Raw genomic sequence first — 22,336 nt, forward strand, 5'->3', positions numbered from 1 at the left:
TGCATCCCAGGGCTCCGGAGATGCCGCTGATCCCACTGTGTCACAGCGGGAACTCCCAAACCCTGAGTTTAAAGCTTATTGCCAGCAGTTCTCAAACGCACTTGACACGGATTCTGTCTTCAAATCAGTAAGTGCCAGAGTTCCCGTCGTGGTGCAGTTAACGAATCCGACTAGGAACCATGAGGTTGCGGGTTCGGTCCCTGCCCTTGCTCAGTGGGTTAACGATCCAGCGTTGCCGTGAGCTGTGGTGTAGGTTGCAGATGCGGCTCGGGTCCCAGCGTTGCTGTGGCTCTGGCGTAGGCCTGTGGCTACAGCTGCGATTCGACCCCTAGCCTGGGAACCTCCATATGCCGTGGGAGTGGCCCAAGAAAAGGTTAAAAAAAAAAAAAAATCAGTAAGTGCCATTTCTTTCTCTTTTTTTTTCTTTTTCTTTTTCTTTCTTTCTCTTTTTTTTTTTTTTTTTTTTGGTCTTTTTGTCTTTTTAGGGCCTCACCCTCAGCATGTGGAGGTTCCCAGGCTAGGGGTCCAATCGGAGCTGTAGCCACCAGTCTACACCACAGCTCACCGCAACACCGGATCCTCAACCCACTGAGCAAGGCCAGGGATTGAACTTGCAACCTCATGGTTCCTAGTCGGATTCATTTCTGCTGCGTCATGACAGGAACTCCCAGTAAGTGCCATTTCTAAGTGCAAAAGCTAGGTCATCTTCCCGTTTTCTGTTCACTCTCCAGATTCCAGGACAGCCGTCGGGATCAAGGAGTCTTCTCTGAGGAGACATTCTCTAAGCAGGCAGGACTGTGGGCAAGGTTTGGGGGTGCCTCCCTGGGCAGGACCCCCTTTTACCTGACCTGGATGGCAGACCTGAGGATGGGTCAGGCAACCGGCCGGGAAGCTGAGCACATCCCTCACCCCAGGCCCTGGAAGAAGAGCTGTGGGGCCCAGGCCCAGGCTGTGGCAGGGCAGGCGGGGAGCACACAGATGCCAGGCCTGCAGCAAGGCTTTCAAGTACCACCCGCTGCTGCACAGGCCCCGGGCCATTCACATGGGGCCAAGCCCTTCCAGTGCGCTGAGCGGGCACGGCCTTCAAGCAGAGCTGCATCGTCCTGGGGCACCGGCTCATCCTCACTGAAAAGCACTTCCAGGGTGGCGAGCGGCGCGTGGGGCCAGGCCTTCTGCTTCAGGTCCACTCTGGCTGAACACCGGCTTCTGCACAGCAGGGAAGGGCCTCATGAGTCGGGTTCTTAACCACTGTGCCATGACGGGAACTCTGGGCCAAGGTTCTGTAAATGAGCCAGGGACAGAGGGGTGACGGTGGCACGGGTCAGGGCTCAAGGGTAGTCTCCTGGCCCCCTGGCTCTCTGGCAGGGGTTCTGGAACCCCAGCTGGGCTCGTTGTGGCCGGCCTTCAACTGGCCTGTCCACAGATGGCGCTCTCTAAGGAGCAAGGCCCTGAGAGCCCGCTGGCCGGGAGGCCATCTTAGTGCCCCTTCTGCACCATCAGCCTCCCACCCTGGGATCCCTGAGGAGGCTGAGAGGCTTCTGAGGCATCTCACAAGCAAGTGCCAGGAAGGAAGCCCTCGGCCCTGAGCTGGGCAGAGGGCGCCACTCATGAATGTGTATTTTACAATTAACATGGCTTTTTTCTAAATATAAAGTTATTGTAGAAGATTTGAGGAGTTCCTGTTGTGGCTCAGCAGGTTAAGAACCTGACTAGTATCCATGAGGGCGCAGGTTCGATCCCTGGCCACGTTCAGTGGGTTAAGGATCCAGTGTTGTCGTGAGCTGCAGTGTAGGTTGCAGCTGCAGCTCCGACTCAACCCATAGCCCAGGAACTAACTTCCATATGCCACAGGTTCGGCCCTAAAAAGAAAAAAAGAAAAAAGAAAAAGAAAATTTGGAAGAGGCAGAAAGGCAGAAGCATATAAAAAAGAAACATAAAAAAGTGCTCTTTCTCTCTCCAGAAATTCCGACTCTGATGTTTGGTATGTTTTCTTAGACTCTTTCTAATGTGGAATATCACCCGGTGTGAAAAAGGAATGAAGTAATGATGCATACTATAACATAGATCGACCTTGAAAAGATTATGCTAAGTGTAAGAAGCCCATCACAAAGACATAAAAATTACATATTAGCAGTTACCGTTGTGGCGAAGCAGAAACAAATGCGACTAGGAACCGTGAGGTTGCGGGTTCGATCCCTGGCCCCGCTCAGTGGGCTAAGGATCCAGCGCTGCTGTGAGCTGTGGTGTAGGTCACAGACACGGCTCAGATCCTGTGTTGCTGGGGCTGTGGTGCAGGTCGGCAGCTGAAGCTCTGATTTGACCCCTAGCCTGGGACCCTCCATGTGCTGCCAGCGTGGCCCTAAAAAGTAAATTAATTAATTATTTAAGTGAAATTAAATTAAACGCTTTAAGGAGTTCCTGCTGTGGCACAACAGGGAGCACTGGGATGCAGGTTCAATTCCCTGCCCGGGCACAGTGGGTTAAGGATCCAGCTTTGCCACAGCTGCAGCTTAGGTCACAACAGCTGCTCAGATCTGATCACTGGTCCGGAGCTGCATGTGCCATACGGAGGCCAAAAAGGAAAAAAAAGTTTAAAAAGGAGCATCACTTCCAATACCGCTGCCCACTGCCCTCCCCCCAAAAAAACACCACCAGGAAGGCAAGGGTCTTTCCCTGCAGAGTCCTGCACTTAGTGCACGGGGCTCCCACTCCCCTGTTCGCTCATTTCCCGGGAGGGCAAGACTGGTGGGCGAGAAGAGAACATGGGTTCCGTTCTTCAAAACTGAGTACTTTCTGTCTTGTCCGATTCAAACACCACATGCGAGGAGACATTTAAGAAGGAAAACCTTCTTTCCTGATTCAAAACGAAGCGTCACCACACCCTGAGAGTCATGAGGACGCCTCGTTCTGGTTCCCCTTAGGGAAGACTGGGGCGCTCAGAGCCCCTCCCAGGGCAGCTCCCCCAGCGTCCCTGGGGCCGCCTGCCCAGGCGGCATCTCCATCTACCAGCACCGACCAACGGAAACAGAACAGCAGCCACTGCAGTCATGCTACATTTTCTATTAGCCACGTTAAAAGACAAAGGCAAAAAGGACTAAATTTAATAATATATTTTATTTACCTTAACACATCTAAAACATAATTTCCAGAGGCAATCAATATAAAATTATTAGAAAGATATTTGGCATTTTTTTCAACGTCTTTGAAATCAGGTGTTTCTTGTGCACATTCGCACATCGCAGTTGGGACAGGCTGAGGCCACTGTGCTGGACGGTGCAGAGCCAGAGCAGACGGGCTCCTTGGCCTCTCCCTCGAGGGCTGTTCTCTTTCCACTCCCTGCTCCCTGCCAGTGGGAGCGGTCAGCAATCCCCTTGTTCCCCAAGAGTTAAAACAAGGGGTAAATCAGCAGGTTTCTGCCCCAAACGTCTCCGAGTGGAGGCTTTGACCTGACTGAGATTATTGGCAACCCCAGGGCCAGTTAACTCAAATGTCTACACGACAGGCGGGATGTCATCAGCTCCCACCCGGAGCAGCAGCTGCCTCCACCCATCTCTGACTTTGCTCTGCACTGTATGAGGGTCGAGGCCCCTCGGGCTGTGCCCAAGGCCCTCCTGAGCCCACCGGGGCCTGAGGGTGGCGGGCAGGACACAGACCTGAAACCAAACCCCATCTTGCAGATGCTACCAAGCAGTTCACAGTGCCTTCTCAAGTCCGTGGTCTTCTGTAGGCTCCCTGGGAGTCCGTTCAGGGCATCCTCTGTGAGCTAAAGGGTCTGGGTGGCCCTAAGGGTGGGGAGAAGATCACGTGGCATTAGACCTTGACTCAACATTAGAACAAGGAGCCCCTCAGCCTGCCAGACGCTGGCACCTACCCACCCTCTTCTCCAGCCCAGTGTCACACCTGGGCCTGTGCTCATCCATTTTATTAGTTAACATATATTAATTTCACTTACTGCCTGAAACAAAACCTTCCAACATCAGTCTATAATCCTTGATAAAATTAGAAATTATGAGGAGTTCCCTGGTGGCCTGGTGGTTAAAGGATCCCGCATTGTCACTGCTATGGCTCTGGTGACTTCTATGGCACAGGTTAGATCCCTGGCCTGGGACCTTCTACGTGCTGTAGGCATGGCCAAAAAAATTACAAATGACAAGCATTCGGCAGCAATCTCGTTCTCCTGATAGAACGATCTGACAAATGTGATTTTTCTGATTTACAAAATGGAGGGTAATTGTTCAGTAAACATGGCTGTACACTGATTACGTGACCTTTCAGGGAAGGGTTACACACGCTTTTCTTGGGTATCTGTGATGCTCCCCCAGAACTGACACATTTTCCCCGGCACACTCGCCTTCAGCCTGCCCCCAAGAGCTGTTATGAGAGGCAGAAGGACCTGTGGGTAAGAGGGGTGGGCCACGCTCAGACCCTACAGCACCTTAACCGGCTCGGGGACCAGGCCTAGGGGAAGGCCTTCCAGGTAGGAGCCCTTGGGGCAGCGGAGGTGAACTCCACGTCCCGGCCGCGCATCCAGACTGGACCTATGGGGCCACTGGAGGACTCTGTAGCCGTGGGAGGATAGAGCCCTGCCCCCAGAGCACCTACAGGGGCTCAGCCGAGACGGGCTCCGGCTGCAAGAGGCCTCACAAGAACAACTGAGAGGGTCATGGGTCTGAAGGACGCGAGGAGGAGGGGAGAAGGGGGGCGACGACGGGGGGCGGAGGTCGCCAAGGGGTGAGGGGCTGAGACCCACCTTTGCCTGCTGTAAGACACACCTGTGTGCCTCACCTGCCATCCCTGGACTTTCTGAGCAGCTGCCCAGAGAGACCGGACCCAGACACAGCCCCAGGGTCCTGCAGCACAGCTGTCCTGCCACTGGCACTCGCCTGACAGCCAGGCCTGCTTCACCCATGAAGAGAGCAGGACAGAGTGCAAAAGGGGAGAGGCCCGATGCTCCCCCAGCGCTGGAAGGCTTCGGCTTGCACTGCCTCCCCCGGAGGCCCTAGCAGCACAAGGGACAACCCAGCCCCTAAGAAGCCTCCTTCTCCCGCTGGTGGAAAACAGGCTGCAGAGGAGGCCCACTCCCAGGCCTGCTGCGAGGGGCGGGGGACAGGGCCTCCCACCCTCCCTGGCATCAGGAGCTTCGCGGTGAGTGCGCCTGCCCACTTCAGCCATATTTTTCCACATTTGGATTTCATCCTGGCCAAGCTGGAATCCCTGTTCTGAATGAAGGAAACTGTTGTTGTTTTTTTAGGGCCGCACCCGCAGCATGTGGAGGGTCCCAGGCTAGGGGTCCGTTCGGAGCTGCAGCTGCCGGCCTACACCTCAGCCACAGCAACGCTGGATCCGAGCTGCATCTGTGACCTACACCACAGCTCATGGTGTTGGGGAGACGGCTCGGATCGTCCGTGTCGGAAAATGAGACACATGAGCATGGGGAGGTCTCGACAAGGCGCTTTCCTTCTGCAGAAGGGCGAGGGGGCTCAGAAAGCGCGCCAAGAAGACCCTCCCTGTTTCTCCCTAATGCAGGCGACGGACCTGTCCCCTTCCCATGGGTCGGGTCAGGGCGCACTTTCTTCTCGGTGGGCTCATCTGAAACAAATTGTTACCAGGAGAAGAGGGAAAGAGGAGGGGGTCGCAGGAGGGCGGTTCAGCTGAAACGGGAGCAAAATGGGGTCACAAGATTTCCTTCAAAGGAAAACACATTACTTTCCACGACGGCAACGCAGGACCCTTAACCCACTGAGCGAGGCCAGGGATTGAACCTGCAACCTCGTGGTTCCTAGTCGGATTCGTTTCTGCTGCGCCATGAGGGGAACTCCAGGAAATTGTTTCATTTCCGGAAATCCTGTTTTTCACCTTTTATCTCCTTTCAAGATAAATAAGTTTGCTGAGCCAGAGCGTCACTGGCCTTTCAGACATGTTTTTATTGTGCGCGGCCCTCCTTGAGCACAGGAGAGATGCAGGGACTCAGGTCTGAGCAGAAGGAAGTTGAGTGCTGGACAGGAGTCAGCTGGGAGCAGGTGGTGACAAGACCTCTCTGCGCAGGCCATAGGCCTGTCACCAGGAGCCCTGCCACCTGCCTCCTCAGGCCCCCTTGGCACCTACTTTTAGCCCTTCCTTGCTTTTAGGCTCAGGATCCTGAGCCCCTGACCTGTTCAGGTAAAACCCTGGGGAGCTCAGGGCTGCTTCTGTTCGGGGCTCCGTTTCCTCCCGCCACCTTTAGAGCCCTGGCTAGATCCAAAGACACCCACAGAGACAGCAAACAATCCTCAGAGCCAGGCTTTGATCCAAAACAACCAATCCCGAGCCTACACTCCTGACTTCTCCCTTATCAGACTCGCACACCACACCAGCGTCCCCCGCCCTGAATCACCCCAGGGGCAGGTATTGGACAGCTAGAGACCACCGCTACAGCGCAGCCTGCTGAGATTTTTCAAACGATAGGACACCAAGCTTTCTCAGCGGACCTGCCCGCCTCGCCCATTCCTTCCCATGTAAACCCCAATAAAGGCTCTGGGCTTCGCTTTCCTCCCTGCTTTTGCCTCCTGGCCAACCTGGTGCTTCACTGTGCCGCCCTGCAGGGTGTGTCCTGCCTTCTGTTCCTAGAGACCTGTGGGTACACATGTCTTCCTTCATTTCCGAGTCTGCGTGAACTACCATCCCCTGAAGAACACAAACCACAGGTACGTTTTCACACAGATTGCTGACGCCCAAGCACAGCGGTGGCCTTCAGAGGGGCTCTCTGTTCCAGTTCATTCAAAATGTTACTGCCCTAGGAGTTCCCGCCGTGGCACAGTGGTTAACGAATCCGACTAGGAACCATGAGGTTGCGGGTTCAGTCCCTGCCCTTGCTCAGTGGGTTAACGATCCGGCATTGCCGTGAGCTGTGGTGTAGGTTGCAGACGCGGCTCGGATCCTGCGTTGCTGTGGCTCTGGCGTACAGCTCTGGCTGTAGCTCCGATTCGACCCCTAGCCTGGGAACCTCCATATGCCGCGGGAGCGGCCCAAAGAAATAGCAAAAAGACAAAAAAAAAAAAACAAAAAAAAAAACCAAAGTGTTACTGCCCTAGGGCACTGTCTAGGAAGCCGAAAGTGGCCTAGGAAATTTATCTCTTTGAAAACTCATATTTATTTTATTTTATTTTATCTTGGCTGTGCCTGTGGCATGCAGAGGTTCCAGCACCAGGGATCAAACCACACCAAAGACCTGAGCCGCTGCAGTGACAACACCAGGGGGCTCTTCAAAAATGATTTTTAAATTGGCTTGGGATATCTTGGAATCCCAATTTCAGGCTGGAAATAGCCCCAAAACAACCTGAGTTGGTCCAGAGAAGGGGCGCTGTGACCTACTGGGGACCCATGAAGGCCCCTGTCTTTCAGTAGCCTGTTTGCACAGCAGGTCCAAGGCTCAGCGAGGATTATGGGACCGGGAGGTGGAGACCCCAGCATGGCCTACAGTGGATAGAATCCATTTCCTCCATCCCCACCCCCAGGCCCCCAGGACCTGCATGCCCTCACACTGCCCACGTGTCCACTGGGTGGACACTCTGGGCCTGGCTCTGTCCTCAGAGTCTGCAGGCTCCCGCTCTTGCTCCCTGTGTCATCCTGGGAGTGCCCCCCTTCCCTTGAGAGGACCAGGCTGGGGTCCAGGTTTGCAGGAAGACCTCTGGGTGAAAGGCTCCCGCAGGTCAGAACCACTAGGGTGCACAGTGTACCCGCAAGCCCTTGGCTGGGGCTTAGGACCTGGAGGGCAGCTGGGAAGCAGGCATGTCCCTCTCCTTTCCCATTGTCCACTCACGCGTCTGTTGTCTTTGCACAGATGCTCTCTGCGTGCGACCAGGGAGGATGCGGGGGACAGGAGAGTTGCACTGAGCTGCTGAGGAGCAGGGTAGGAAGAGGCAGCACAGGACCACGGGGAGAGGAGGTGGACCCGAGAGCCTGCTGGTCGAATGGGAGCTACGGCTGCCGGCCTACACCATAGCCACAGAGACACCGGATCCTTAATCCACTGAGCCAGGCCAGGGATGGAAACCGCAACCTCATGGTTCCTGGTCGGATTGTTTCCGAAGCCCCACGATGGGAACTCCTGTTGGCTTTTCCTTTCAACCTCACCCAGACGGCCTTTCGGGAGCTGACGCGGCCACTTTCTTCCTCTAGCTGGCTCTGGATCTCACCGGACTCTGAGAGGGACCTCGGGATTTGGATCATCAACCAGTAGGGTGTCAGGGTCTTCGCTGTGCACACTTTCTGTCCTGCCTCCAGGGGTGTGCAGTGTGAACGAGGGTCAGGCCGGGCACAGAGCCAGGCCGCAGCTGCAGACCAGCACTCCAAGGCCCGGAACCGGAGGGGAAGCTGAGGCTCCCAAAGACGCAGGCAGCGCCCTCCTCAAGGCTGCAGGGAGCTGGGCTGCTGAGGGGGAGGCTCCGGTCAGTCCCAAGGAAGCTGAGGTGACCGCTGCCCCCACATACAGCACAGAGAGTGGGTTTGGAAGAACTCCCAGAACAGACGGCTCCGGGGTCCACAAGAAGCTGGGGATGGGTGGGGCGCAGGGAGGAAAAAGTCTGACCTGATCTCAGGGTGCGCCACCTTTGGCCTGGGATCCTACACCATCCAGTATCTCCGCAGGTCCTGAGCTGTCCTGCCCCGAACCCCGCGATGAAGCCGTTCCCCCTGTCCCCCTCCACCCGGGGCACAGCCTGGGTAGGGGCGTCTCTGCAGTCCTGGGCCCAGCGGGTGCTTCAGCAAACCCAGACATAGATCCAATAAGGGGACCAGGGCCCTGGGACTGGTGACCCGAGTTGCGCTGGACTGACCCGGACGACCCTCTCGCTCGCGGGCCGCGTCGCCCGGGTCTGCTCCTCCACCTCCGTTCCTGGGCCTCGGCTCCGCCCCACCGCCCGTCTCGCTGTGACCCCGCCCCTTACCGGGCTACGGCCCCGCCCTCTCGGAGCTGCGTCCTTTCCCGCGACCTGGCCCCGCCCCTGCTCTGGCTCCCGGGAGGCGGGGCTGGGAACCACCGAGTCGCCCGAGCCTCCGAGCTGCCCAGAACGGCCGGAAGTTGTGCGAGAGAGCGGGCGCCCGAGGCCCGTTTCCGGCGTCGTCGCGCTCGTAGAGCCTCGGGCGGCCCTGGGGAGGGTGAGTCGGTGCGACGGACGTGGGTGAGGGTCCGGGCGGCCCACGTGCTCCACGCCCGCGGGCGGGGTGGCTGCCGGAGGGCCCCGCGCCGTCCCGCCTCCGACACTGCGGGCCTTTCGCTCCGCGGGCCTGTCCGCAAAGAAGCACGGGTCGCGCGGGCGTCTTGCAGAGTCCGTGGGCGACTGGCAGGGCGGTGGTCGAGCCTTGGCCGAGGCCGGTGGAGGCGGAAGGTGGAGTCCCGCGGATCCGGCCTCGTGGCAGCCTCGTCACCTTCCCGCCAGGTCTCTGCGTGCTCCAAGGGGCTCTCAGCTTCTTCCTGCACAACCACTCCCCTCTAGGAGCTTTTTATTCCGCCCCTCGAAGACCTAGTGGCAAAACGGCTGTGCCGTGGGTGGGGTAGGCTGTTTACCTTCTCAGAATTCTGGCTGCTGCTCGAGGCCTGCATTTCTCTGCAAGGGACCCAGAAACTAGCACTGGCAGCCACATGTCTCCTGGCCAGGCCGAGATGGGCACCCACCTGGCAGTGGTCACTGCTGACTGGGTCACCCTCGCTGTGCTCACGGCCTGGGGTTTCTGCCCTCAAGTAGTTTTGTTTGTTTGTTTTGGGGTTTTTTTGGACGTGGTGACCAGCAGCTTGAGGTGGGGATCTCAGTTCCCAGACCAGGGGTTGAGCCTGGGCCATAGTGCTAACCACTAGGCCACTAGGGCACTCCCCCTCAAGCCACTTTTTGAGCCAAACGCTCACCTAGGAACCCCGCTTTTCATTCTGACCTCCCTGGGGAGGGGCCAAGTTGTTGGGTGGGGACAGCCTCTTTATCCTCCTGGTTCTTGTCCTTCCTGCTTCCTCTTGATGCCTGTGATCCAGCCCCCCCCCCCCCCCCCCCGCCCCGGCTCATTAGCCCTCTTCCTTCCTGCCTCATGCCCTTTGCATGTGCCGTTCCTGCTGCCCTAAGTGGCCTTTTCATCTCCATTATCTTGGCTGCATTAGTGCCAAGGGAGGTGACCCATCAGACGAAGTTGGAGTTTCCAAGTTTAAATGCTTTCAGGGCTCCTTGTACTTCGGTGCTGTTATCACAGGTGTAACTTGGTGTTTGGTGGAGTGGTCATTTAAGTCTTTCCTCCACTAGACTGTTTCATGAAGGCAGAGTCCTTCTTCACTGCTTAGTTGAGCACCTGGTACATGTGCCCCCCCCTTTCGTGTTTCAGAGTGATTTGCACTCTGCGCAAACTCTGAAAGGTGAATGAAGCTTCGAGGGGCAGATAATCAAGTGCCATGGCTGCTTTGGCCCTGCCTCACATCCCTGCCAGAGAACACCTGGGGTTGGAGGTAAAGGATGGGAGAAGGCAGTACCCCCAAGATTAGCCTGGAAATTAGGGCTTGGGGCCTCCAGCACCCTGACCTCTGACCCTTTCATAACTGCCCACAGGTCTCTCGTCCCGGACACGTGGAAGCCCGCCCACCGAGCCTCATGGTAGGAGCCTGACTTCCCTGTTCCCTCGCTTATCCAGTGAGGGCCCTTACGTCCTCTGGGCACCCCTGCCCTCTGGGCCTGGGCCTAGGCCTTCCCTTGGCCCCTTGCATGGCCCTTTCCAAGCTCAGGCTTGCCCATCACCAACGCAGTGGGCAAGCCGCTGCCCACACTGGGCCCCACCTGAGGCTCTTGGGGGAGGGCTGTAGGTTACCTGGGTCTGTGTCCCTCTTTTCCTTTATACTGTCTCTCCCTTGATTTTATTATTTACTTATTTGGCTACAGCATGTGGAACTTTCTGGGGCAGGGGTCGCCACGGCAGTGATCTGAGCCACAGCAGTGACATGCCAGATCCTTAACCTATTGACCCACCAGGAGCTACCGTCCCCCCTTTTTTCTTTTCCAGCCACACCCGTGGCATATGGAAGTTCCTGGGCCAGGGATGGAATCTGAGTTGCAGCTGGGACATACACCACAGCTACGGCAACACCAGATACTCAACTCACTGTGCCCGCTGGGGATGGAGCCTGCACTGCCACAGAGATGCCAGATCTCCCACCCACTGACTCACCAGGCAACCCTGCTTGCGTTGATTTGAGAGCCAAAGGGGCCTGGTGATTGTCTCACCCAAACTTGTGCTGCGTGTGCCAGGATGGAGCTGGCACCCAGAAGTCCTTGGGGAACTGGTGTGTGTCCTTTCAGGAGGCTGTGACATTTGGCGATGTGGCCGTGCACTTCTCGCGGGAGGAGTGGCAGTGCCTGGACCCTGGCCAGAGGGCCCTCTACAAGGAGGTGATGCTTGAGAACCACAGCAGTGTGGCCGGACTAGGTGAGCCTTCATCTGGATACCCCTACCCGTATGTCATCAGTTAGCACCCACCTAGCCAGTCCTCGGTTGGAGGCTGTGGGCCCTTGAGTCTTTGTGGTTCAGAGGCTGACCCCAGGAGAAGCCAGGGTGAGCCGGGCAGCCTCTGAGCTTTGTGCATGTCACATGATTCAACTCTCAGTGCAGGAGGACTTCTGGGAACTAACCAAGCCACCTTTTTTGTGAGCTAACAGATTAATTTGTTGTAAGAAGTAGATGGCAAACTTGGAATGGCTTAAACAACAAAAGGGCAGTTACTGGCTCAAGGGATCCGAGGAAATGGTTGTACAGCTGAAGTCAGGGCGGCAGTGATAGCCCAGGGATGGCTACGTGGAGGCTGTTATGGCTTCCCCCACCCCTCCTGCCCTGCCCACTGTCTTCCTCTCCTGTCCCCGACACCATAAGTGGGCACTCTGGTGAGCCTCCTGTCTGTCTCTTTGTGCTCTGCACCTTGGATTGCACCGCTGTGAGAAGGTGTGTGATCCCTGCTGTGCTGGCCCCACATGGTCTCTAGTCCCATCACACATGATGGGAGAGGTGAGAGAGCATTGGGCTAGGGGACTAGAGTGGCCTGGGCATGGCAGAGTGGTCAGCCAGGTGCCTCAGCCATTTGGACCGGGCCTGTCCCCCTCTGTCCTGACAGGAGCACATGGTGAGGCTCTTGTGGTTGGAGCCTGCGCTTCTCCAATGCCAGATGAGCCTGAGCATCTTTCCAGTCCTGTTAGAGTTGGGAAAAGCCAGATGTCATCAGTGAAGTGTCTGCTCAGAGCCTTGGCCTGTTACTGGGGTTACTGGACCTTTCTGATTTGAGTGCGTTTATTATTTCTTGTGTTAGCTTTCACTGAACCCACGATGCTGTATGTTATAAAACATCATTTTAGGTACCATTCGGAGGTTGGGTGCTGCTGATTCTACTGCCATATGATTTTTTTTTTTCTTATTCCTTAAGGTTTTTTGTTTTTTTTTTAAACAGCTGCACCTGCAGCATATGGAAGTTCTAGGCTAGGGGTTGAGTTGGAGCTGCAGCTGAGGCCTACACCACAGCCATAGCAATGCTGGATCCAAGCCACATCTATGACCTACACTGCAGTTTAAGCAACGCTGAATCCTTAACTCACTGAGCGAGGCCGAGGATCAAACTGGCATCCTCGTGGATACAATGTCAGGTTCTTAACCTGCTGAGGCCACAGCGGGAACTGCTGAGTTTTTTCTTTTATACTTTTTTTTTTTTTTTTGGCCTTGCCCAAGGCGTGTGGAAGTTCCTGGGCCGGGGTTTGAACCTGTGCATCAGCAAGGACATTGCTAGATCTCAAATCACTGGGACATCAGGGAACTCCTATCTTACACTTTTTAAGAGTGCTCCAGACCTATTTAGAGAAGGGGTACCACGTGTCACTGAACTAGAAAGGGAAAGACACGGACCAAGCAGGCTTGGGCATCATGTCCCCTCCTGACCTCTGCGCCTGTGCTTTCTGGGTTGAGGAGAGCCTGAGCAATGCTGCCTTTCTTTTTTTTAGGCTACATCCATAGCACATGGAAGTTTCTGGGTCAGGGATGGAACTTGCACCACAGCAGTGACTCAAGCTGCTGCGGTGACAACACCAGATACTTAACCCACTGCACCAACAGGGAACTCCATGCATTTCTCAAGTGTTGCTGGGTTTTCACTTTGCTGCTGGTATGTAGCAGCCATTTCTTTTGGGTGGATCTTGCTGACAGACCACATGGCTCCCACGCTGTGCCATCCTCCTGTCTTGGCCCCTGTGCACATAGCTGCTGATTTACCAGTGACTGAATTGCAGTCATTGCTTTGGAAACAGTCTGCTTTACATCTCTGAAGACTGGTTTTAACTTGGTCACTCCATGTGAGTAGCTGTGGCCCAGCCTGCCTATGCACAGGCTTCATGGCAGGTTACAGCACCATGTGGCTGAGGACAGCAGGGCCCCAGTTGTGACCCATGTTCAGCACAAGCTCTTTAGGTCCATCTTAGGGTGATGGGGTGTGGTGAGACTGCACAGAGCTGTGCTTCAGAAATATCCTTCCCAGTCTTTGCTTGCTAACTTTATGAGGTCAGGTTTAAAGTAATTAAAGTCATTTGGTTTTTGCCTTATGGGTTGTACTCTGAAGTTTTATTTTATGTATTTAATTGTTTGAGGTTGTTTTTTTTTTTTTTTTTAAGAGCCACACCCAAGGCATATGGAAGTTCCCAGGCTAGGGGTCCAATCAGAGTTGCAGCTGCCAGCCACAGCCACGCCAGATCAGAGTCTCATCTGTGGCCTAGACTGCAGCTCATGGCAGTGTCAGATCCTTAACCTGCTGATTGATGCTAGGGATTGAACCCATGTCCTCATGGATGCCAGTTGGGTTTGTTACTGCTGAGCCCCTATGGGAACTCCTCTAGTTTGACTTTTTTTGCATACAAGTGTCATGAAGTGTGCTGGGAAGCTTTAGCTATTGTTTTTAATTTCTGGAAGATTTATATGGAAGGAATTCATTGAACCTTTGAGCTTTGGGTTGAACTCACTTAAAACCACCTGGGCCTTGGGCCCCTTGGGGAAGGAAGTTCTTTCACTAGCGTTTCATTTCCTTAATGCTTAAGAGTCTGTCAAGCTTATGAATTTTCCCCTGTGCCAATTTTGTCATTTCTAGTTTTTGTGCAAATTGGTCTATTCATTCAGATTTTCAGGTTTTTTAAGCATGTATTAGTTCATAATGCTCTTCATTTTTAATCTCCATCATGTTTGTATTTGTGTCCTCATTTATTTTTTGGCAGCATTTTGGCACTTTGTTGCTCTTGATAGGCTTTGCTATAAGCCTTTTCAAAGGAACCAGTTGGGAGTTCCAAGGGGGTTACTGAATCTTGGCCATCTTTGTTTTTCTTGCTTTTTGTTTATTTCAGTTTGCTGTGTTGTTTTGTTCCCAGCACCTTGAATTTAGTATTTACTTTTTTTGTGTTTGTCAGTCTCGTTTCTGGCATAAGTAAGTGTATTTAGGGGCGCGGAATGTGATTTCTAAAGTACTGCTGCAGAGGCGTCCCGCAAGTTTTGACTCAGAGTAAATGTAGTTGCTACTTAGTGATTTGTTATTTAGTTTTCAGGTAGCTAATCTTTTTGAGCTGCCTATTGTGGTTGCCTTCAGGTCCAGTTGCCTTCAGCTTGGGCACAGGCTGTGGTTTTATTCTGTGGCCTGTGCCATGACCCCCTGTGTGGCTCGCCTAAGGATGGTTCTTTGTGGGCATCGCACATGTGCTGGGCAAGAATCCATGTTTCCTGGGGGTTTTTTCGTTTTGTTTTGTTTTGTTGGTCTTTTTGTCTTTTAGGGCCATACCCGCAGCATGTGTAAGTTTCCAGGCTAGGGGTCCAATTGGAGCCATAGCCACTGGGCTGCGCCAGAGCCATGGCAACGCGGGATCCGAGCTGAGTCTACGACCTACACCATAGCTCCTGGCAACACCGAATCCTTAACCCACTAAGCAAGGCCAGGGATTTAACCTGTGTTCTCATGGATGCTAGCCAGCTTCACTAACCGCTGAGCCATGATGGGAACTCCCTGTGTTTCCTGTTGAATGGGGGGTCCTGCTCTCCCCTGAGGCCTTGGACCTGGACTCTCTCTGCTTGCCCTTCACCCCCATGGCTGGAAACCTGAGGGCTTGGCCAGCCCTTGGGTGGGCTGGGAGCGTGACACAGGGCACCCCATGGCATGGGGGCTGGTGACCCAGAAGGCCTCTGCCCCTCCCCATCTGCTGAGGCCCCCAGGCTTTTGTGTGAGGACTCGAGACTGGGGCTACTGCACCTTGGACTGCACACCTTCTCATTTAAAATCCATCTTGTCTGTTTGTTGTCTGTTGGTTTGTTGTTGTTTGTCCATCACCCCTGCCTCTTTGAGGTCCTGGACTAGAGGAACCGAGGGACTGCCTGTCTCTGCTAGGGAAGCTCTTCCTGGGGTAAACCTGGCCTGTCCTCTGCAGACTTTTTGGTGACAAGGCTCCCTGGGGACCCTGGTCCTGCTGTGGACCGAGACAGAGAGAGGCTGGGAGTCTAGACATTCCTCTCTCTCTGGCTTCAGGAGCTGGACAGACAGAGGGCCACCATGCCCCTGGCCCAGACACTCACCCCCTGATGCTCCCTTTAGAGGCTCTGCCTGTGCCCCTGTTGCCCTCCCCCTTTGCTCCTGGAAACCATGGGGCTGAGCCCCCAGCCGCACTCCCAGTCACGTGTCTCCTCTGCCACCCCACAGCAGGATTCCTGGTCTTCAAGCCTGAGCTCATCTCCCGGCTGGAACAAGGGCAGGAGCCATGGGTCCTCGACCTGCAAGGAACAGAGGGGAGAGAGGCACCCAGGCCCTCCAGGACAGGTGAGGCTCAGGCCTGTAGCACAGAGGCCTCCAGGGAACCCATGCCAGGCAAGGGCTGTAGAGGCAGGAGGCCTGCTGGGCTGCCTGGGCCGCTGTGGCGTGGCCTCAGGAGAGACTGAACTCTGGAAAAGCAAGGACACAGAGCCTGTTATTATGACAAAAGCAGTTTGCTTTTGAGTCACATTTTGTTCGGTTTGTGATTTTACTACTACTATGATTAAGCACAAGAACAAGCGTGTGCCCCCAGGGGCAGCTCTAAGCCTCGCTCTCACAGCCATCCCTAAACAGTTACTGCCTCCGCCAGCAGCTCCCTCCAGCATTTCTTGGGGTCCTGGGTGACCCCTACCTCTCAGATCAGGCTCCAAGACTGTGTCAGTGTCCTGGGGCTGCTGTAACAAACTAGAAGCTTAAAACAACAGAGATGTACTGTTTGTCAGTTCTGAAGGCCAGACAGCCAAAGTCTAGGTGCAAGCAGGATGTGTCCCCTCTGAAACTTGTAGTGAGGGTCCATCATGCTGCTCCCATTACTTGGTGGCCCCAGGTATTACTTGGTTGGTGGCCACATCACCAAGCTTCCATGTGGAGGGCAGGTAGTGTAGGCAGACCCTCGAGAAACGTACAACAAGTGGGAGTCAATGTGGCCAGTGGGTGTGGCCTCCTGGAAGCCGAGGGGCAGACTAGCAAGAGGCCGGGTCAGCTGGAAGATGCAGAGTCAGGCCTGGGGTCCTGCTCAGATCACCACCCACTGGAGAGCCCGATGCCCAGCCCTCTTGGGCTCAGCCTCTGGGTGCCCCCCGGCAGCCCTTGTACCTTGTTTTTCTAGTTACCTAACCTCCCTCTGTTCACAGTTTTCAGCCTGTCTTTCCTTCTTAGTCTCCTTCCTCTGGAATCAGGAGCCTCTGATCTCTCAGCCAAACCCTGCCTCTTGCTGGACCGCCAACCCCGTCAGGCACACTTCTTTGTGGATTTTTCTCTTGTACTAATTCCCCATAAAGTAACATACTCACCATGTGGGAAGGTGGCTTTTTGCACTCTGCAAGTACAAAGTAGCCGAATGAATGTGTGAAATAGAAAAATATGTATGAAAGCAAATTTGAGATCTGTCAAAGGTATTGACTTCTTGTGTCATCTTTTATGTGCTCAATGCAGCCTGTCCTGGGAGGGAGCTCAGTCCAGGGGTGGTATGCACCCTTCACCCCCAGTCTGTCCTTTTTCTTAGCACAGGGAATAAGGAGCAGTTTATTTCCTGTTTGTTTCAGATTCTATGATTGGGAGTAACAGTCAGCAGGCCTGTGAGGATGTGGACATTCTGAAGCCAGATTCCCGGGTGACTATGGTCAAACTACTCCCCCAGGACTTTCCTCAGAGTCCTTGCTTTGGAGCCACCTCTGATTTGGAGGTCTGGTCTGAGAGTCAGCCAGGCTTCCTCTTCCAGGGAAACTGTTCAAACACAGGGATTTTGGCTCCCAAGGGCAAGGCCAAGGTACGCGGTGAGCAAGGGAGCAGTGGCCGCCTGGGTTGTCAGCTTGATAAAAGTCAGGGGTGGTCCCGAAGGTGTGATGTGTGTGGCAAGAGGTTCAGATCTAATTCAGATGTTGCTCTGCATGTGGAAACGAATGCACAGAAGAAACCTAACAGATGTCAAGAGTGCCAGAAAAAATTACCTGATTGCTTACAGGGGAGACATCAAAGTACCTTCCATGCAGAGAAGCCATATGAGTGTGAAGAATGTGGGAAAGTCTTCAGGTTGTGCTCACAGCTTCATCAGCATCAGAGAATCCACACAGGAGAGAAGCCATTTAAATGCATCGAGTGTGGAAAAGCCTTCCGCCTGAGTTCAAAACTTATTCAGCATCAAAGAATTCACACAGGAGAGAAGCCCTACAGGTGCGAAGAATGTGGGAAAGCCTTTGGCCAGAGCTCCAGCCTCATCCACCATCAGAGGGTCCACACAGGGGAGAGGCCCTACCCCTGCCGCGAATGTGGGAAGGCCTTTAGCCAGCAGTCTCAGCTGGTCAGGCACCAGAGGACTCACACAGGAGAGAGGCCCTACCCCTGCCTCGAGTGTGGGAAGGCCTTCAGCCAGAGCTCAACCCTAGCTCAGCACCAGCGGATGCATGCTGGGGAGAAGCTTGAGCTGCCAAAAAATCCAGATAGTCCCATCCCAGTTGCACATCAGAGGACCCATGCTATGGAGAAACCCTTCAAGTGTGATGAGTGTGGGAAGGCCTTCAGATGGGTCTCCCGCCTGAGTCAGCATCAGCTGACTCACACTGGAGAGAAACCATACAAATGCAACAAGTGTTCAAAGGCCTTTGGCTGTAGCTCACGGCTTATTCGCCACCAAAGAACTCACACTGGAGAAAAACCGTTTAAGTGTGATGAGTGTGGGAAAGGCTTTGTGCAGGGCTCACACCTAATTCAGCACCAGAGGATTCATACTGGAGAGAAACCCTATGAGTGCAGCGACTGTGGAAAGGCCTTTAGTCAGAGCTCAAGCCTCATTTACCATCAGAGGATCCATAAGGGGGAGAAGCCCTATGAGTGCCTCGAATGTGGAAAAGCCTTCAGTATGAGCACACAGCTCACAATACATCAGAGGGTGCACACAGGGGAGAGGCCCTATAAGTGTAGTGAATGTGGGAAGGCCTTCAGTCAAAACTCCACCCTCTTCCAACACCAGATAATTCATGCTGGGGTGAAACCCTATGGGTGCAGCGAGTGTGGAAAAGCCTTTAGCCGGAGCTCGTACCTGATTGAGCATCAGAGGATACACACTCGAGCCCAGTGGAACCATGAGTATGGGAATGCCCTGGAAGGTTCCACCCATGTGAGCCGGAGGAAAGTCAGTACTGTAAAGAAACTGCATAAGTGTAACGAGTGTGAAAAGATATTCAGATGGCGCTCGCATCTAATTATACACCAGAGAACTCACACTGGAGAGAAACCTTACAAATGTAACGAATGTGGCAAAGCTTTTAATCGGAGCTCAAGGCTTACTCAGCATCAGAAAATCCATACGGGGTAGCACTTAATCTTATGTGTATAAATGTGAGTAAACCTACAGCCTTAACTTATTTTCCATGGGGCCGTTTGTACTGACACTTTAGAATGTTGGGAAAGATTCAGAATTGCTCTGCTAAGAAAGGGAATGTCCAGGAGTTCCCGTCGTGGCGCAGTGGTTAACGAATCCGACTAGGAACCATGAGGTTGCGGGTTCGATCCCTGCCCTTGCTCAGTGGGTTAACGATCTGGCGTTGCTGCGAGCTGTGGTGTAGGTTGCAGACGCGGCTCGGATCCCGCGTTGCTGTGGCTCTGGCGTAGGCCGGTGGCTACAGCTCCGATTGGACCCCTAGCCTGGGAACCTCCATATGCCGCGGGAGCGGCCCAAGAAATAGCAACAATGACAACAACAACAAAGACAAAAAAGACAAAAGACAAAAAAAAAAAAAAAAAAGAAAGAAAGGGAATGTCCAGATCCATACAAAGTTCTGTGTCCTTGCTGGCATGTTTGACCTTATCCCTTTCAATAAAGCCCGTGCCCTCACATCAGGATGCCCATGTGTAGCGTTTTGAGTTCAGAGGGAAGACCCTGGGTCTTACAGACAAGGAAGAGGCATGAGAAAAGCCCTGGGGGCCCCACCAGATACATGGATTGAAAGAAGTTACCCAAAATGTCTTGCTTAAGCACCAGTGACCCAGACTGGCTTCAGCAGTAGGGCTGTCCTAGGGCAGGCCCCCAGGAGGGGTGCCTGACTTCCCTCTTCCTCTCGCCTCCTCATCCTGTATCAGAACAGCCCAGGGATGGAGCCACCCATGAACCAAGGGCCCTGCTACAGCCCCTGGGTCTGGGGATGGTACCCTCCATCAATCCAGAGCCCAGCTGCCTGCCTGAGAGCTGCGTTAAGGGTAGCCACCCTTGGGTCACACCACCCCCTTGCCCCTGCTGAGAGCCCAGGCCTGCCCTCAGCTCTGCAGGAGCCTCACATCAGGATGGCTGGAGGACCCACTGGAGGCCGGGATTTGTGTTTGTTGCTGCTGACCCGACTTCCTCAAAACTCCAGCCACACAGACCGCCAGAACAGGGAGGCCTGCAAGTGGACATAGAAACTATGTCCTTTCACAGAAGCCTTGGGAAGTGGAGCCAGCTGCATGGCCACGCCAAGGTAGAGAGCCCACTGACCGAGCAACAGCTTTCACGTCAGTGGAGCAAGCCCACTGTGTCATGAGCTGGCAGGGCCGGAAACTGCCCCTTCCCCAGGTTCTGTCTGCTTATGGGCCCTGGGGAGAGCAGCCAGGGGCCCCAGCCACCTTGGTGCACACAGGACGCTGCTCTGGTCAATTTGATCCACAGGCGGGGACCACTGACTGTCCCATGGAGCATCCATTTAAGGCCTCCCAGCCGCAGGATGAGGCTGACCAGTAGCATTGACTCCAGCCTTGCCCCAGGTTCCTGGACTCACCACAGCCTCTTGGGACCAGAGTACTTAACGGGGACAGCCTGGTGTCCTTGCCAGTAGTCACAGGGGCAGAGGGCTGCATCCAGGGAGAGGTGACCCTGAGGGATGTGGGGCCCTTAAGGACCACCTTCAACACCTGGTGGGATCACTGTCACGTTGGTTCGGTTAAGCCCCTGGGGGGGCTTCCAAGACATCACAGCCTCGGTTGCCAGGTATGATGTGGCCCCCAAGCTGCCTCCGGGTTTGTATCAGGGAAACAAGGGCTGCTCCCTACGTGTGTGCCTCAAGGGTCTGGAGCTTCGTGTTGGTGTCAGAGACAGCAGCGTTCAAGAGAGTCAAGTTTGCTTGAGTTTCCAATTTCAGCATGTGGACTGAGACCTTGGCCCTGAAGCAGGTCAGCTCAAGCCACAACTGCCCGGCTGGGCACCAGGGGCAACGTGTGCTCAGGCTGCAGTGCTCTTTTCTGGGACCTAGACTTGGACCTGCAGGGTGTCCCCTCCCCAGGTGGAGGATGCCATGCCATTGGTAGCCATAACCCCATCTGCCCAGCTCTCCCCTGGTCTTTCCAGAACTTGCACCTGAAGGGCCACTGCAGGTGGGGCCAGAGAGTCTCACAAACTGCACAGATGAACATGACGTTGCCGCTGTGGCCCCTGTGCTCACCCGGGTAGTTACTGCCCTCCGAGCTGGACCGGCGGGCGCATCTGAGTAGGCTTGTGAGTCGCCCAGCAGCGGGACAAGAGCTAGGGTCCTGGGTGGACATGCCACACGCTTGCCTTCTCCTAGCCCTGGTACAGAGCCCACGCCTGGCCTCCGCACCTGAGGAAGGCGGTTTGTCACTGGAGCCGCCTTCCCCACACGGGAGTGGGCTGGCCACTTCCTTGTGATGACAGACGAAGGGTGGAGGGCTGTCTGGGCTCCAGATTCTGCCCTGGGCAGGACACTTCTCTCCCTTGACAGCACCCACAGGCGGCCGGGAAGAGCTGGAGGACCTGGCCCTAAATTTGCTTCAGTATGTGGGTTTTGTCTGGGCCAACACGTTCTTTAGTCGGGCTGGCCGGCCAGATGCAAGTTTTTTGCCTGTACTGGTGAGGCCTGGTGGCTGTAAAGCCTGGGACCTACACAAGCCCACTGGAACCTAAGCCAGCGTCAGTCCTGTGAGTGTGCTGGCATCCAGGAAACTTCACTATAAGCTGCCGAGGCTTTGCTTCTAAGGCTGCCGTCACGGGGGCTCGCCGCCATCCACCTTTGCGTCGTGCCGATCAGCTTCAGAATCTCAGCGCACCTCCATTTGCCTTTTAACCGGCCTATGAGCTAGTGGGTTTTTTTCGTTTTTAAATAGTTGGGGGCAGGGGGAAATTAAGTTTTAATCAGATTTCACTGTGACCAAATGAAGGTTCCTGGAACAAGCTGGCCATTTGTTTGTTGCTTCTGGCCTACCAGCAGGCCTGCCTCCCTAACTTGGGTAGAACTGCCAGCCTCCAGTCTTTTTTTTTTCCTTTTTTTTTTGTTTTTTGTTTTTTTTGGTCTTTTTGCTATTTCTTGGGCTGCTCCCGTGGCATATGGAGGTTCCCAGGCTAGGGGTCAAATCAGAGCTGTAGCCGCCGGCCTACGCCAGCACCACAGCAACGTGGGATCTGAGCCGCGTCTGCAACCTACACCACAGCTCACGGCAACGCTGGATCCTTAACCCATTGAGCAAGGCCAGGAATCGAACCTGCAACCTCATGGTTCCTAGTCGGATTCGTTCACCACTGAGCCACAACAGGAACTCCCAGCCTCCAGTCTTTAGGGATCACTTTCCTCCCAATTCTTAGTGTGGTCTGTTCACTTAGATTCAACCAAGCACGCAGTGGAAATCACCTCCGGCCCTACTTCCCAGTCTAGGCTGTGGACCGCAGAAGGAGAGGGCGAGTCCTTTCTCAGCCCCGTGAACAAGGTGTGTGGCATCCGTGTGCTGCCTGTGAGATGAGAGCTTATGGTGCGGGTTCGAGGTCCCCAGAGCACAGGAGAAGCGTCTGCCAGTCATGTGTGCAGGTCCTTCTGGCCAGGT

At 54.6% G+C, this 22,336-nt stretch overlaps 1 protein-coding gene and 1 long non-coding RNA gene across 39 annotated transcripts; one reads left to right on the plus strand and one right to left on the minus strand.

The window, feature by feature from the left end:
* Positions 1–3,095: 3,095 nt before the first annotated feature.
* Positions 3,096–8,895, minus strand: LOC110260418 (uncharacterized). Of its 4 annotated transcripts, none has more exons than XR_014843292.1 (3): positions 8,814–8,895; positions 7,799–8,406; positions 3,096–3,782 (listed from the first exon to the last, which is right to left on the minus strand). It is a non-coding gene; the product is annotated as an uncharacterized LOC110260418 (long non-coding RNA). The 4 variants fall into 4 exon arrangements; XR_014843293.1 differs by having other exon boundaries at positions 7,799–8,409; XR_002343669.2 differs by having other exon boundaries at positions 8,567–8,895.
* Positions 8,896–9,080: 185 nt separating this feature from the next.
* ZNF7 (zinc finger protein 7) lies at positions 9,081–19,375 on the plus strand. 35 transcript variants are annotated; one of them, XR_014843237.1, is made up of 7 exons: positions 9,081–9,531; positions 10,342–10,462; positions 10,563–10,607; positions 11,011–11,433; positions 15,707–15,823; positions 17,083–18,984; positions 19,301–19,375. XR_014843237.1 is itself a non-coding variant. In XM_085021458.1 (6 exons), the coding sequence occupies exons 2-6, from the start codon at positions 10,409–10,411 to the stop codon at positions 18,849–18,851; spliced, it is 2,112 nt and encodes a 703-aa protein (XP_084877584.1). In that variant the 5' UTR covers positions 9,081–9,531; positions 10,342–10,408; the 3' UTR covers positions 18,852–19,375. The 35 variants fall into 35 exon arrangements, 16 of the variants coding, with proteins under 16 accessions (XP_084877584.1, XP_084877589.1, XP_013843420.1 ...); XR_014843226.1 differs by having other exon boundaries at positions 11,307–11,433; XR_014843229.1 differs by having other exon boundaries at positions 11,307–11,433; positions 15,710–15,823.
* Positions 19,376–22,336: the final 2,961 nt, after the last annotated feature.

The sequence above is a fragment of the Sus scrofa genome, chromosome 4, assembly GCF_054392235.1.
Source record: "Sus scrofa isolate SSC_HxYL_T2T_F1_AM1 chromosome 4, Sscrofa_HxYL_maternal_Yorkshire_Landrace_v2.0, whole genome shotgun sequence".
In the NCBI taxonomy this organism is placed as follows: Eukaryota; Metazoa; Chordata; class Mammalia; order Artiodactyla; family Suidae; genus Sus; species Sus scrofa.